The 13,195-nt window shown below is 37.9% G+C and overlaps 2 protein-coding genes across 2 annotated transcripts; both read right to left on the bottom strand.

Moving 5' to 3' along the window:
- Positions 1-4,243: 4,243 nt before the first annotated feature.
- Positions 4,244-4,918, bottom strand: LOC141632499 (uncharacterized). Its single transcript, XM_074445045.1, has one exon. The coding sequence runs from the start codon at positions 4,916-4,918 to the stop codon at positions 4,244-4,246; it is 675 nt and encodes a 224-aa protein (XP_074301146.1).
- Positions 4,919-5,170: 252 nt separating this feature from the next.
- LOC141632497 (putative mitochondrial protein AtMg00310) lies at positions 5,171-5,890 on the bottom strand. Its single transcript, XM_074445044.1, has one exon. The coding sequence runs from the start codon at positions 5,888-5,890 to the stop codon at positions 5,171-5,173; it is 720 nt and encodes a 239-aa protein (XP_074301145.1).
- Between the last annotated feature and the right edge of the window lie 7,305 nt (positions 5,891-13,195).

The raw sequence follows: 13,195 nt of genomic DNA, 5'->3' as shown, positions 1-13,195 counted from the left end.
AGGACTCGATGATGCATGTTTTAGTTATGGCGATTTAGCGATGCATGCGACATAAATAAAATGCAAAACATAAAAAAATAAATCCTAGTATGGCCTGCCTAAGAATAGAAAACTGTTTAACTATTACATATTCGGAAACCAACTCCATTGGTCCCTTGAACTTCGGTTGTGGCACGCATCTCGAGGTAACACCGTCTTTATGTATCGCCATCTTTAGGAAATCCGTCTTTAGGAACTCCGGAATGAATTAAAATTACATAATGAATTACATAATTCCTATTATACATTTGTAACTATAATAAAAAAAAATCTATTAAATTACAAGACGGTGATACGAGATCACATTAAAAATTACAACCGAATCGATATTCCCATACATTTCGGGTAATACCAATTAAAACTAAGGCCATACTAAGCAAAATTACATAATTCAAAAATTATATAAATAAAAGACATTCAACAATTGAAATATGCAGCATTATAATATGTATGAACATGCCCAATTTTATGCTAAATCGCCTTTAAATATGCCAATATCATATATTCCTCGGTTTTTACGGATTTGCGTGATTCAACATTTTACAATCACCAAAAATACATAAATTCATATTTATGCATAAGTTAATTACCCTAACTGTTTAGGACTCAAAATTTAGTCTTCACTAATAATTTGACCATAATTAACTCATATTTGTTCATAATGGACTTAAAATTATAATAAAATGCTATAAACTTCAAATAAATCATAAAAATTTCAAATAAATTCAAAATTTGAAATTTAAACTTATGAACATTCTGGAAAAATACCATGACACTCATAATGTTCAAAAATTAGGTTAAAAATTTCGAAATTTATCCGGGAAAAACAATGTTGCGGTTTATCGGTTTTAACTAAAATAATCATAAAAATATGAGAAAATTTATTTTCACCAACTTTTCAATTTTAGATCTGAAAAAGATAATAAAAAGCAACATGTGACGTTTTTCCTTAGTCATGAAGCATGTTTTAGTAATTTTTCACTAAAAATGTCACTATTTATGCTATTTTTCTTCAAAAATTCATAAATCATGCATAAAGACTTCAATATAGCCTATTATTTTACACACATCTTGTAAAATTGCATGTGACAACATACTAAATTTCTATGACCAGATTCGAAATTTATCTCATATTAACCTATTTTTCACCAAAAACCGAATTTAATAATGAAAAATTCATTTTTCGAGCATAAAAACTCATAAAATTATGAAACTTTCCAGATCATCTAATAATAATATATGTGAAAACATATCCAAAAAGAACTGGAAAATTCGAAGTTTAGCTAATTTTCGTCCAAAAATGGCATTTTTATCATAAAAATCACATTTTAATGCCAATATTATATAATATGAACAGTAAAATCCGTAAATTAACCAAAAATCCTAAAAATCATTTTAGGACCAGAAACTTATCATGCATGAATTAATTTCGTGATATATCATAATAACACAAATTCACAAGTTTTATATGTTAATCGTATAACTCGGAAAAACTATAACCGATTTGCATGCAAACAACCATTGCTCTGATACCAATTGAAGGAAAGGTAGATCTTTATACCAACAACATACTCATATATGCTTAAATTTAATTTGTCATAAAATTAACTAATGATCTTATGCATGCAAACAAAAGATATAATAGAGGAGAAATCATGTCCTTACATTGCAATATCGGTATATATGGGCACAAAAGAGTTCTCCTTCTCTTTTGTTCTTGAGCTATCCCTTAAATGGAAGAACAAAGAACCCAAGACCCAAGTATAGGATCTCTCCCAAGGCTTTATACCCAAAGCTTTCTCTTAATCAAACCAATATTATGAAGACTAGATAATACTAATTTTTGCAAGAAAATTGACCCAAAAATTTGGTCTTTTAGCTCCCAAATTTCGGTTCATATGGAGAGGAGAAGAGGAAGAGTTTTGCTCACTTAAAACACTTAAGTTTTCAGCTTCTTAAGTGAATGAATTGATTCTAGTACATATAGACAATTGTGGGCAAAAGAAGAATAAAAGACATGACTCTTAATCTTCCCCAAATAGTGTAGAGAAGAGGAAAAGTCATGGTCTCTTTATTTTGTCTTCAAAATTTCGGCCATCATATAATATGGTGTCCATATTATCCTTGTCAATTTGTCAATATGTTACATGTCACATGTCACATAAAATTGTTATGTATTTTTAACACATTTAAAAATCAACGTATTAATAAAAATACGTCATACACAAAATTGACTCAGTAATTCATAATTACTTGTACCAAAATATTTTACCAATTATAAATCACAACAACTTGTATTTATAATTATTCATTCAATTTCAATTGTTTCCTTAAACAATAATTTCATCTGAGTAAAGATACAATTCGATTACTCAGACCGTATCTCATCTAAATGAGACACGTAAATTTTACTTCCAAAATCGTCCGTCAATTTTCAAGTAATTTAATTAACTCGTAACATTATACGATTAATTAAATGATCAATTAAGAGTGTTGCCCTATAGGTATGACCTAGGGGATCAACTGATCACCACCGTCGCACGACAGTAATGTCAAACTCTAGTCAGCCAATCATTACCGATATGTGTGGACCAGTTGACAGTAAAAATACTTCCCAAATGTATTCTTTAAAATGAGATTTAATAATGATATTTAAATCATATGATCGCACTGTTGTTGAGGACACATTTCCCAACACTTTCGACGTAAATCTTACAATAATTAATACAAAGATAAAATACAATAATAAAAGTGGGATTTACACCCTCAGACTTAAATGTTAGCGTCGCGAGATTTAACTAAATCGGTTTTTTAGTGGTAACTCGACTCGAACTATGCAAATATGAAAGTGCCCTTGAAAAAGGAGTTAAAATAAATTGAATTATTGATTATGGTGTAGTGGTCAAATTGGTCGGTCATGCAAAACGAGACTGGTACTCAGAAGAATCCGAGCTTACGTGGTCGAAAGTTCAAGCACATAGACGTCAATAAGCAAGAGCATGGTCTTATAATGCAATGGGAGAAGAGAAGGGCGGACACTCGCGTGAAAAATATGTGAGGCGAAGGCCGCTATTTATACTAAACACACGGAGGAATTAGGGTTAAGGTAGAATATGGAAGAAAAAATCCGAAAAAAACCGACTTAGGTTGAAACACGGAAACTTGGACAAAAAGAAAGCCCTGAGAAAAGGCGCAGCAGGTGCTGCGATCCTTCAGAGAGGTGCAGCGTTTGTTGTGTCCTTTCTCGGATAGGTTCCTCTGCGCGTAGAAAACGCGTTTGACAGCCTGCCGTATTTTAGGCATACCTTTCTCTACAAGACTCGGAATAATGTAATTTCGGTGGCGTTGGAAAGCTAAGAGAAAGATCTAGAACTTTCTGTGAAATAGTCCTGCCCCAAAAAAGTCTTTATGACCTCGTAAAACGGGCCTAAATGTCGGGTTGTCATTTTAGATAAATGAAATGCACATTTTGTAATGTAAACTAAAAGTTTAGCCTAAAGAAGTGACATCAGACTCAAAATGAGATATACCCATAACATTTATGACATTCTAACCTTAGGGAGACAAGCACATTGCTTTTGACTCGGGATTTGACGGTTTTAGGAAATGAAGACGGTTTTTTACCCGGACTCCAAATGTACTCTAATTACTGCCAAAACGACCGTAATGACACCTAGATGACAACTAAGGGGTAGACACAAGTGTATGAGTTATCTTTTATTAACCGATTTACAAAACGTCATAAAATCGCGACATATACTAAACATGCGGCCCAATCATCACTGGGTGTTTGGCGGGAGGTGAAGAAACGAGGTATCTACAATTATACACGATAGAATACTGTAAACAGGCCCGTGCATCGCACGGGCATTAAATCTAGTATCAATCAATCAATATATATACTTAAAAGATGAACTTTTGAAGCGATTTCATTGGCTACAACTTTTGTAAACTACTTAAAATAAAATATGAATTAAATAAACTTGCATAATTAAAGAATATATTTGTAATTTAAATACTTTAGGAGTCTTCTTTGTATATATATATATCTCTAATGATTATTATTAAGAAGTTCTATAGCATACAAATTTCACATTATAAATACTAAAAATATGCACGTACACTAAAATCCTATATTTTCTTTTCTGCTCTATATGATTTAATTTTTTTGTTTTTTTTTTTTTTGAAAAAAACCTCGAAAGTCCTACTGTATTAAAGATAAATCAGCAATAACAGCATCGTTCGCGATCAAAGGCAAGCCCTCCGACCACAGAAATCTACCAACTATTCTAGGAAAAGGATGGGCTAACGCATGAGCCACCCCATTGTTTAAGCGACTAGTGAAAGACCAAATAACAGAATTAAAAGAAGAGCGTAAAGAAATAATGTCGTCTAAAACTAAATCAAAAACACTTCGACCGGTACGAGACTTTCTCAAGGCATCCACCACTTGTAGACAATCACTTTCGACGACGATGTTCATGTGTCCTCTCCGTCGTGCTTTCTTGACTCCTTCCAAGACCGCCACAGCTTCCGCAATATGACTTTCCCACAGCTGCTCCAGCACCAACGTCGCCCCCCAAAGCACCAGTCCCCTACCATCCCTACACACCATACCCAAATTCACACCCATACCGTCTTGAACTCCTGCGTCAACGTTAACTTTCACATATCCCTCCGGGGGTACCACCCATCCCTTACGCGCACTCTCCCTCCGCCTCACGCCATCATCCTCCCGACTGCTCAGCTTTACATAGCCCCCTCCCTCTATCTCCTCCATCACGTCCCTTATCCTCTTCACCACGCCACACGGGTCCACTTCTCGAGCTTCAAAAACAACTTTGTTTCTATGCTCCCACAAAGCCCAACACGCCACCATAAACCATCCACATTCCCGCCCCCCAAGCTCCCTCCATCTTGCCTCAATCCAATCCCTCACACACCCTCCACCCGCTTCCTCCTTGTCTCCCGCCAGCCCAATCTCCTCCCAAACCCGTTGTGCCACCCCACAATCCCGAAAGAGATGCGTACTCGACTCAAAACACGAATTGCAAAATGAACAGAAAGAAGACTCACCTCGAACCCGAGTAGCGATGTTTGCTCTTCTTGCTAAAGCTTCGCTGCACAGCTGCTAAAACAAGAGCTTCACGCGAGGCCAAACCGGGATTTTCCAGAGCCTAGGCCAAAGCCACTTTTCCCTCTCCCAATTTGAAGCACCCCCCACTTCCAAAGAGTCGAAGCCTCCCACCAATAGTCGATAAGCCGATTTGACAGAGAACACTCCATCCCTCTCCGCACTCCAAAACCAGTCATCATCGATGGCATTCTCGCTAAGCCGTATGTTCTTTATCCGAGTCCCTTCGAACTCCAAGAAAATGTTATCAATGAGCTGCTCGTTCCAAGCACCACCCCCGTCATTCAGTAACCCCGCCACCATCATGCCCTCGAACCCCGGAGGTTGAGGTGATATAACCCGCCCCAGTTGGTTCGGTACTACCCAAGCATCACCCCACACTCTAGTAGTGAGCCCGTTCCCAATGCGCCGTCTGAGCCTCAAGTCGAGAACCTCCTTTGCCTCGTGGATTCGCCTCCAAGTATAGCTAGGGTGATTGCTAATGTTTGACGATAAGAAATCCCCATTCGGATAATATCTAGCCTTCATAACCCGAGCCCATAAACTCTCCGTCTCCGTAGTGAGCCTCCATGCTTGTTTGCCCAGCAAAGCAAGGTTAAATAGCTTAAAATCACGAAACCCCATGCCACCCATGCCCTTTGGTTGACAAAGCTTTTTCCACGAAACCCAAGAGATACCCCTATTCCCCTCTTCATGCCCCCACCAAAACCTCGACATCATACTCCTGAGTTCGTCACAAAAGTTGATACGTGCATTTTATATAGTCTTTTTAGCCTATTTTATGCACGTATTTCTATGCTTTTATCGTGGTTTTATGCTACGAAATGCCCCGAATATGCTACTTTGGGTTATTTTGTCTTATTTGCAGGAATGAACCCGAAAGGAGTGAAAACAAGCCTAAAACATGTCCCTACGCATGCATTTAGGAGATGAGTTGAGTCGGAGCTTGGAAAGTACTATTTTGAGATGCGCATTGGAGTAAGGAAGTTAGGCGAGCCAAGAGAGCGCTTCAATTTGCTAGTTCCTGCTTGTAAGAGCCATATCTCGAGTTCTACAATAGCTATTAAGGTGATTCCAGTTGGAGGTGAAAGCTTATCCTCTTAGCTTTCCAACGCCACCAACCACGCCCTATTTGCCCAAGTAACGAAGAAATGGCAGCCGTTTGAAGTTCAGTGCGCAAGGCAGGAATTACGCGTCGAGAGGTGCTCGATCGAGAACTATTTCTGTTTGATCGAGAGCCCATTTGCTCGATCGAGGGACACTTCTTCTCGATCGAGTGGTTTTAGGATGAATAAGTATTCGATCGACTAATTTTCCTTTCGATCGACCAGTTCCTTTTATGCTTTTGCTCGATCGAGTGATTTAGTTACTCGATCGAGTGGCTTTCTTGACGGGTTGGGCTTTTAAGCTTTAATTCGTTAATTAGGTTTAGCTAATCCTATTTTCTTATAAATAGGAAGTCAGTTTGTCATTGTAAACTCTCTCACACACTCCACTTCGCTACTTTTCTTGTCACTTTTTCACATTACTTTTATTTCTTCATTTAGGACTTAATTGGTAATTCTTTCTTCTCTTTTCTTTTTTAATTATTATTTAATGCTTATTATTCTTGCTTTAATTCTTGTTCTTACTTATTCCATGTCTAGCTAAATCCCCTGGTATGTTAGGATTAGGGAAGCCGTGGTAGCGATGCTTTAATTGTATTAAATAGATTAGTCTTGCGATAGGAATTGTATTAGGCAATTTAATTGTTATCCGGTCGAATGAATGCATGAAGGAGACCATAAATTTAGTTAACCCCGACCTAGATCGAAAGATTGGAAGGGAAGGCTTGCTTAATTACAATAGGGTATTGCGGTGAGGACGAAAGTTAAGTCATTTTACGCTCTAGGGCGGTTTAAGGACCGAAAGGTGACGACCATAGCTCTTCTTATCAATAGTCTAATCGCCTTAGTATTCTTGATAATATAAGATCTGATAGCTGCCACGGTGGACCGACTCCTAGCATACTCCCTTTCTCTTATTGTTAATTTCTCTCATCTTTTTCCCTCGCTTTAGTCTCTAGTTAGTTAAATCAATTCAAAACCCCCAATTGTGACATTTAGACGGATAGAATAGACAAATAGATAGTACACCGCCTCCCTGTGGAGATCGACCCTACTTGCCGCTGACTTCTGTTAGCAGTAATCTAGGTATTTTATTTTTGGTGTAGAACGACCGCATCAAATTTTGGCGCCGTTGCCGGGGAGGCAATCTATTTATTTATTTGTTAAATTTTATTTTTTTTTTAGCCTCGGGATTTTTCCCTTGAGGCCGTTTTAATCTTTTGTTTAGTGCTGTTTTGATAGGCCTTACAGGTACTACCTAGACAGTTCTAGGTGAAAGACAGTCAAAGGGAAGGCTTGAGTACCTTTGACCCATCACCGATGTCCCATTATATGGAGCAGTAGGTGATCTCGCTCGGAGATGTGGTCACGAGCACAATGCGCTGTAATTGTGCCGCCACATCCGCCCTATCAATGGCCACCGCAACAAGATTCCCCCGATATACAAGAAGAAGACATTGCGGAGCTGAAATCCTTGATGGAGGCACTGGCATTCCAAGTGCAAGAATATGTCTCGCGATTTGATGAACTCGAGTCTGCAGTTGCTCAATTTAGCGGTGAGATGGAGAGAGAGAAGAAGTCATGAGTGACATATTTAATGAGAATGCTTGTATCACAAATGCAAGAGAGTGATAGGTATATGGACGCTCGAATCCCCGAACTGAGTCACAAATAGCTCGGTTAGCGGTGAGATGCAAGAGGAAGAGGTTTACCTTGCTGAGAGCGGTTTTTCTCCTGAGGAAACCGTGTTGCCCAATGATGAGGATAACTTCTATGACTCGGACGACGAGTTCCTTTCATATTTCACTGCCCCACGTGAAGATTTCAGCTCTATGCAGGAAGAATCACTCGATCGAGTGACTTATAATGGTCGATCGAGTGAATTTCAGAAAGACGATCCTCGATCGAGTAATATCCCTTCTCGATCGAGTGACATGCAGGAGGATAGTTCTCGATCGAGTGATGTTGTTACTCGATCGAGTGAGATGCGGGAGGAAGTTGGTCGATCGAGTGATTATTCTGCTCGATCGACTGAAATGGCCATTGGGAGCTTTGGTTCGTCATTTTGGTTTGATTTGGATGACGAGTCTGACGATGATGAAGGTTACGGTAAACCTCCCTATTCACAAAAGTCGGATACACTTGAAGCTGCGATTTACGGGATGGATTTCGAGGAGGTTGATGAAGAAGCGATTGAGACGGTAATTGCTCCTAGCACGGAAGAGGTAATAAGCTCTTTTACCTATGATTCCGTCATTGAGAGCGACCGATCTGAGGTAGTAAACGATAATTTTATTATTGTTTGTTCTAATAGTATTTTGCCTCATTTGACTCGCGCTGTTTCTTTTAAAGTTATACCTCCTCTCATATGGTCGATCAATTTAAAGAATTTTCACCGTCCTTATCATCTCAAAACTGTTAATCTGAATCGGAACCCCCATATATTGACAATTGCTCCCGCGCTCCTTTATTTTGTGGATAAATTTAGGAGCTCACATAGGAAATTTGTTAGACTTAAATGCTTACATAATTTCATTTCCTATTTCTGTATTCCACTTTGGTGCTACTTATGCTGTTGTGTAGCACATGCGCAGCTATTTGACAGGTTGCTGCGCGCTTTGAGTTGCTTTGATTGTAACTAATTATAGTGGCTCGAAGAAAAAGAAGGTCGAGCTGGGACTGTCCGGCTAGCGCTACCGGGAGGCAACCCGGCGATTTTATTTTGCTTTTTTAGTTTAATTTCAGTTGTAATAAATGGTCTTCGTACCATAAAACTTTATCAGTATGCTTGTCTTGTTAGTTTGCGGGCTGTTTTTATTGCATTTTGCAGGAACACGCTGAGATCCACTCGATCGACCACCTGCAGAAACAGAACCACTCGATCGACTGGTACCCTCTTCGATCGAGCAGTTCTTGGATGCCCAACCACTCGATCGACCACTGTTGGACGGACATCGAGTGTATTTGACTTGGATTAGCCTCCCGAGACGGTTTTAGGGCCTTTAGCAACCTCCCATTTCATGGTCGGTTTGGGGAGGTCCCCTTATTCGCGCAATCTTGTGAGTTTTCCGCATTTACTCTTTTTCTCCTTCAGTTTGCATTTCCTTTCCATGTTTTGGTACAATGGGGGCATTGTACGGTTTGGTTTGGGGAGGTTATGCACCCATATCTGTGTCTGCATATTGTTTTTATTTGCATTTCAGTTATCACGTTTAATTTTCTGTTTGCATTGTTTTTTATTTCAAAAAAAAATCAAATTCCATAAAAAATTAAAAAAAATTGTTAAAATTCAAAAAAAATTCACGTTTATTTTAGCATATAGGTTGAGTCGGAACGGTCGATTTCCGTGATGAAATTGCACTGCATTTGTCTTTCTGCTTAAGCCTTGCATTAAACTGTTATCTTTTAGCATTGTCTTATTGCATATCTACGAGTTTATGTTTAAATTTAGCTGAACGAATAGACTTGACCTGAAATTTTGGCAACCTACTTATAATTTCTAAGGATTAGAGCCTTATAAACTGGTGTCATTTATGACCAGTTTCATGTAGGATTGTGAGTAGTTACTCCTTGCATAACATGTTCATCAATTTGCACATATATGAAATTCAATTGCTTTTTGCCGTCATACATTCGGGTTAGTGGTTGGTGTCACATGCATGGAGGTGCTTACATTTTCCCTTTCTTTCATTTTTACCCATAAACTCCACATTAGCCAAATTTGCAGTTGACCCTTAGCTACATCCAAATTTAGCTTTGCCTTGTCAAGCTAGTTTAGATTGTTTTTGCGGATATCTTTTTGTCCATTGTATCAAGTTTGGCTCATATCTATTGTTTTGGAGTTGGTAATTTATGAAGAAAAGGAGGAAAATAGAAAACAAAAGAGTTGAAAAAAGACGTGAAAAAGAAGTTGAAAAAAAAAAAAGAATTCGAAAAAAAAAAAGAAGAAACCGAAAGGAATGAGAAAGAAGAAAAATGAAAAAAAATAGAAAAAGAAAGAAGGAAAAAAAAAGAAGTTGTTAGTTGACGGTTTCTGCTCCTATGTTCTATTCTATATCATATGAGGAGTGTTTCTAGTTTGGTTTGGTGAGATTTTATGCCAAATGAAGGGCATGTGCTTAATCCCATAATTGCTTAAGAATCGGATGTTGATATATGGTTTTGTTTAGGTACTAGCTTGATCACCTATACCTCCACATTCCCATAATTGTTTTGCCTTTTCTTACCCATTGCCTCACTTTACCATATTTTTGTAAGCCCTCGGCTGTGACGGACCTTGTTTGGTTGGAATGTATGTACGGTAGTTAGAATTGTCTATCATATTAGTTGCATGCATGTTATGTGAGTCGTAGTCTAGGTGAGCGACTATTTTCCTTTCTCTCTTACATATATATGTTCACCCTTTGCTTCATGAGAGAAAGAGTGATCCGTGAGAGTCCATTATTAAAGGTCTTGCAAGGTTGACGGTTGACTTTATTTATAAACATCCTATAACTCGTTTGCATTTTTGGTATGCTATAAGTGTTAGTTTGCTTGCATTAAATTGGCTTAAGTGGGCATTTATAGCTGGCTCTGAGTTATCTTTTTCCGTTCCTTTAGTTGCATTTTAGTTTACTCGGGGACGAGTAAAGGTTTGGTTTGGGAGATTTGATACGTGCATTTTATATAGTCTTTTTAGCCTATTTTATGCACGTATTTCTATGCTTTTATCGTGGTTTTATGCTACGAAATGCCCCGAATATGCTACTTTGGGTTATTTTGTCTTATTTGCAGGAATGAACCCGAAAGGAGTGAAAACAAGCCTAAAACATGTCCCTACGCATGCATTTAGGAGATGAGTTGAGTCGGAGCTTGGAAAGTACTATTTTGAGATGCGCATTGGAGTAAGGAAGTTAGGCGAGCCAAGAGAGCGCTTCAATTTGCTAGTTCCTGCTTGTAAGAGCCATATCTCGAGTTCTACAATAGCTATTAAGGTGATTCCAGTTGGAGGTGAAAGCTTATCCTCTTAGCTTTCCAACGCCACCAACCACGCCCTATTTGCCCAAGTAACGAAGAAATGGCAGCCGTTTGAAGTTCAGTGCGCGAAGCAGGAATTACGCGCTGAGAGGTGCTCGATCGAGAACTATTTCTGTTTGATCGAGAGCCCATTTGCTCGATCGAGGGACACTTCTTCTCGATCGAGTGGTTTTAGGATGAATAAGTATTCGATCGACTAATTTTCCTTTCGATCGACCAGTTCCTTTTATGCTTTTGCTCGATCGAGTGATTTAGTTACTCGATCGAGTGGCTTTACTGACGGGTTGGGCTTTTAAGCTTTAATTTTATCTGTTTGCATAAATGCATAAATTAATTTGTCATAAAATTAACTAATGATCTTATGCATGCAAACATTAAAACAAAGAGAGGAAGAAACATTATTCTTACATTGCAATATCGGTATATATGGGCACAAAAGAGTTCTCCTTCTCTTTTGTTCTTGAGCTATCCCTTAAATGGAAGAACAAAACCCAAGACCCAAGTGTAGGATCTCTCCCAAGGCTTTATACCCAAAGCTTTCTCTTAATTAAAACCAATATTATGAAGACTAGATAATATTAATTTTGTAAGAAAATTGAACCAAAAATTTGGTCACCATTGTAACCAATGTCACGGTTTTGTGAAGGAGGAGAGGAAGAGTTTTTGTATGCTAAAACTTTCTTATTTTCAGCATCATTACATTGGTCATTGAATGAATTATATCTAGTATATAAATAGGCAAAGTAAGATGAAAAGTCATGGCTATTAGACTTCCCAAAACCGTGGGGTTTAGGAGAGGAAAGGTCATGCTTTTTCTCTTCAACTTTTGGCACTAATAAGATAATATGGATTCCATATTATTATTGTCAATTGTCAATATGTTACATGTCATATGTCACATAAAATTGTTATGTATTTTTAACATATTAAAAATCAACGTATTAATAAAAATACGTCATATACAAAAATTGACTTAGTAATTCATAATTACTTGTACCAAAATATTTTACCAATTATAAATCACAACAACTTGTATTTATAATTATTCATTCAATTTAAATTGTTTCCTTAAACAATAATTTCATCTGAGTAAAGATACAATTCGATTACTCAGACCGTATCTCATCTAAATGAGACACGTAAATTTTACTTCCAAAATCGTCCGTCAATTTTCAAGTAATTTAATTAACTCGCAACATTATACGATTAATTAAATAATCAATTAAGAGTGTTGCCCTATAGGTATGACCTAGGGGATCAATTGATCACCACCGTCACGACGAGTAATGTCAAACTCTAGTCACCCAATCATTACCGATATGTGTGGACCTTGTTGAAGTAAAAATACTTCCCAAATGTATTCTTTAAAATGAGATTTAATAATGATATTTAAATCATATGATCGCACTGTTGTTGAGGACACATTTCCCAACAATCTCCCACTTGTCCTCGACAAGTGTGCGTCACCAATTCTCTTGTCCTATTACTATCTCCCACTCAATGCAAGGTGTCTTTGGGTCGTACTTGCAAGTGATCATATCGAGAGTGGTTTCCTCGATCCGGAGAATAAGCGATTGACCGGATTTATCCACCATGGATACATTCCGAGCGTGGCCACGCATTTCGAGTTCATTACTCCTCGAGTGGCCCTGAGATATTGTTATAACCCTGACAAAGGGGTGGACAATTCTATCGCACTCATTCCTTCGACTATCCTGACCATCATAACCCAAAATATGCGCATTTGACCCCATTTACGAAGGTCGTAGTAACACAAATCAAAGTTAATCAAATCGTGCCATCTTAGGAGAATAGTCTTTAGTCAAAAGAATCGACTCATTTGAATACTATAGCAACTCTCGCCACGACCAGGCTATATAAATTTGCCAGAACTCTATAA

The sequence above is a fragment of the Silene latifolia genome, chromosome Y, assembly GCF_048544455.1.
Source record: "Silene latifolia isolate original U9 population chromosome Y, ASM4854445v1, whole genome shotgun sequence".
Classification (NCBI taxonomy): Eukaryota; Viridiplantae; Streptophyta; class Magnoliopsida; order Caryophyllales; family Caryophyllaceae; genus Silene; species Silene latifolia.
Note: the sequence above shows the minus strand (reverse complement) of the source record. Positions and strands in the feature narration are given on the sequence as shown.

Excerpts from the sequence above, each read along its gene's own strand:
- LOC141632499 (XM_074445045.1), bottom strand. The coding sequence starts at position 4,918 with ATGGTGGCGTGTTGGGCTTTGTGGGAGCATAGAAACAAAGTTGTTTTT.
- LOC141632497 (XM_074445044.1), bottom strand. The coding sequence starts at position 5,890 with ATGTCGAGGTTTTGGTGGGGGCATGAAGAGGGGAATAGGGGTATCTCT.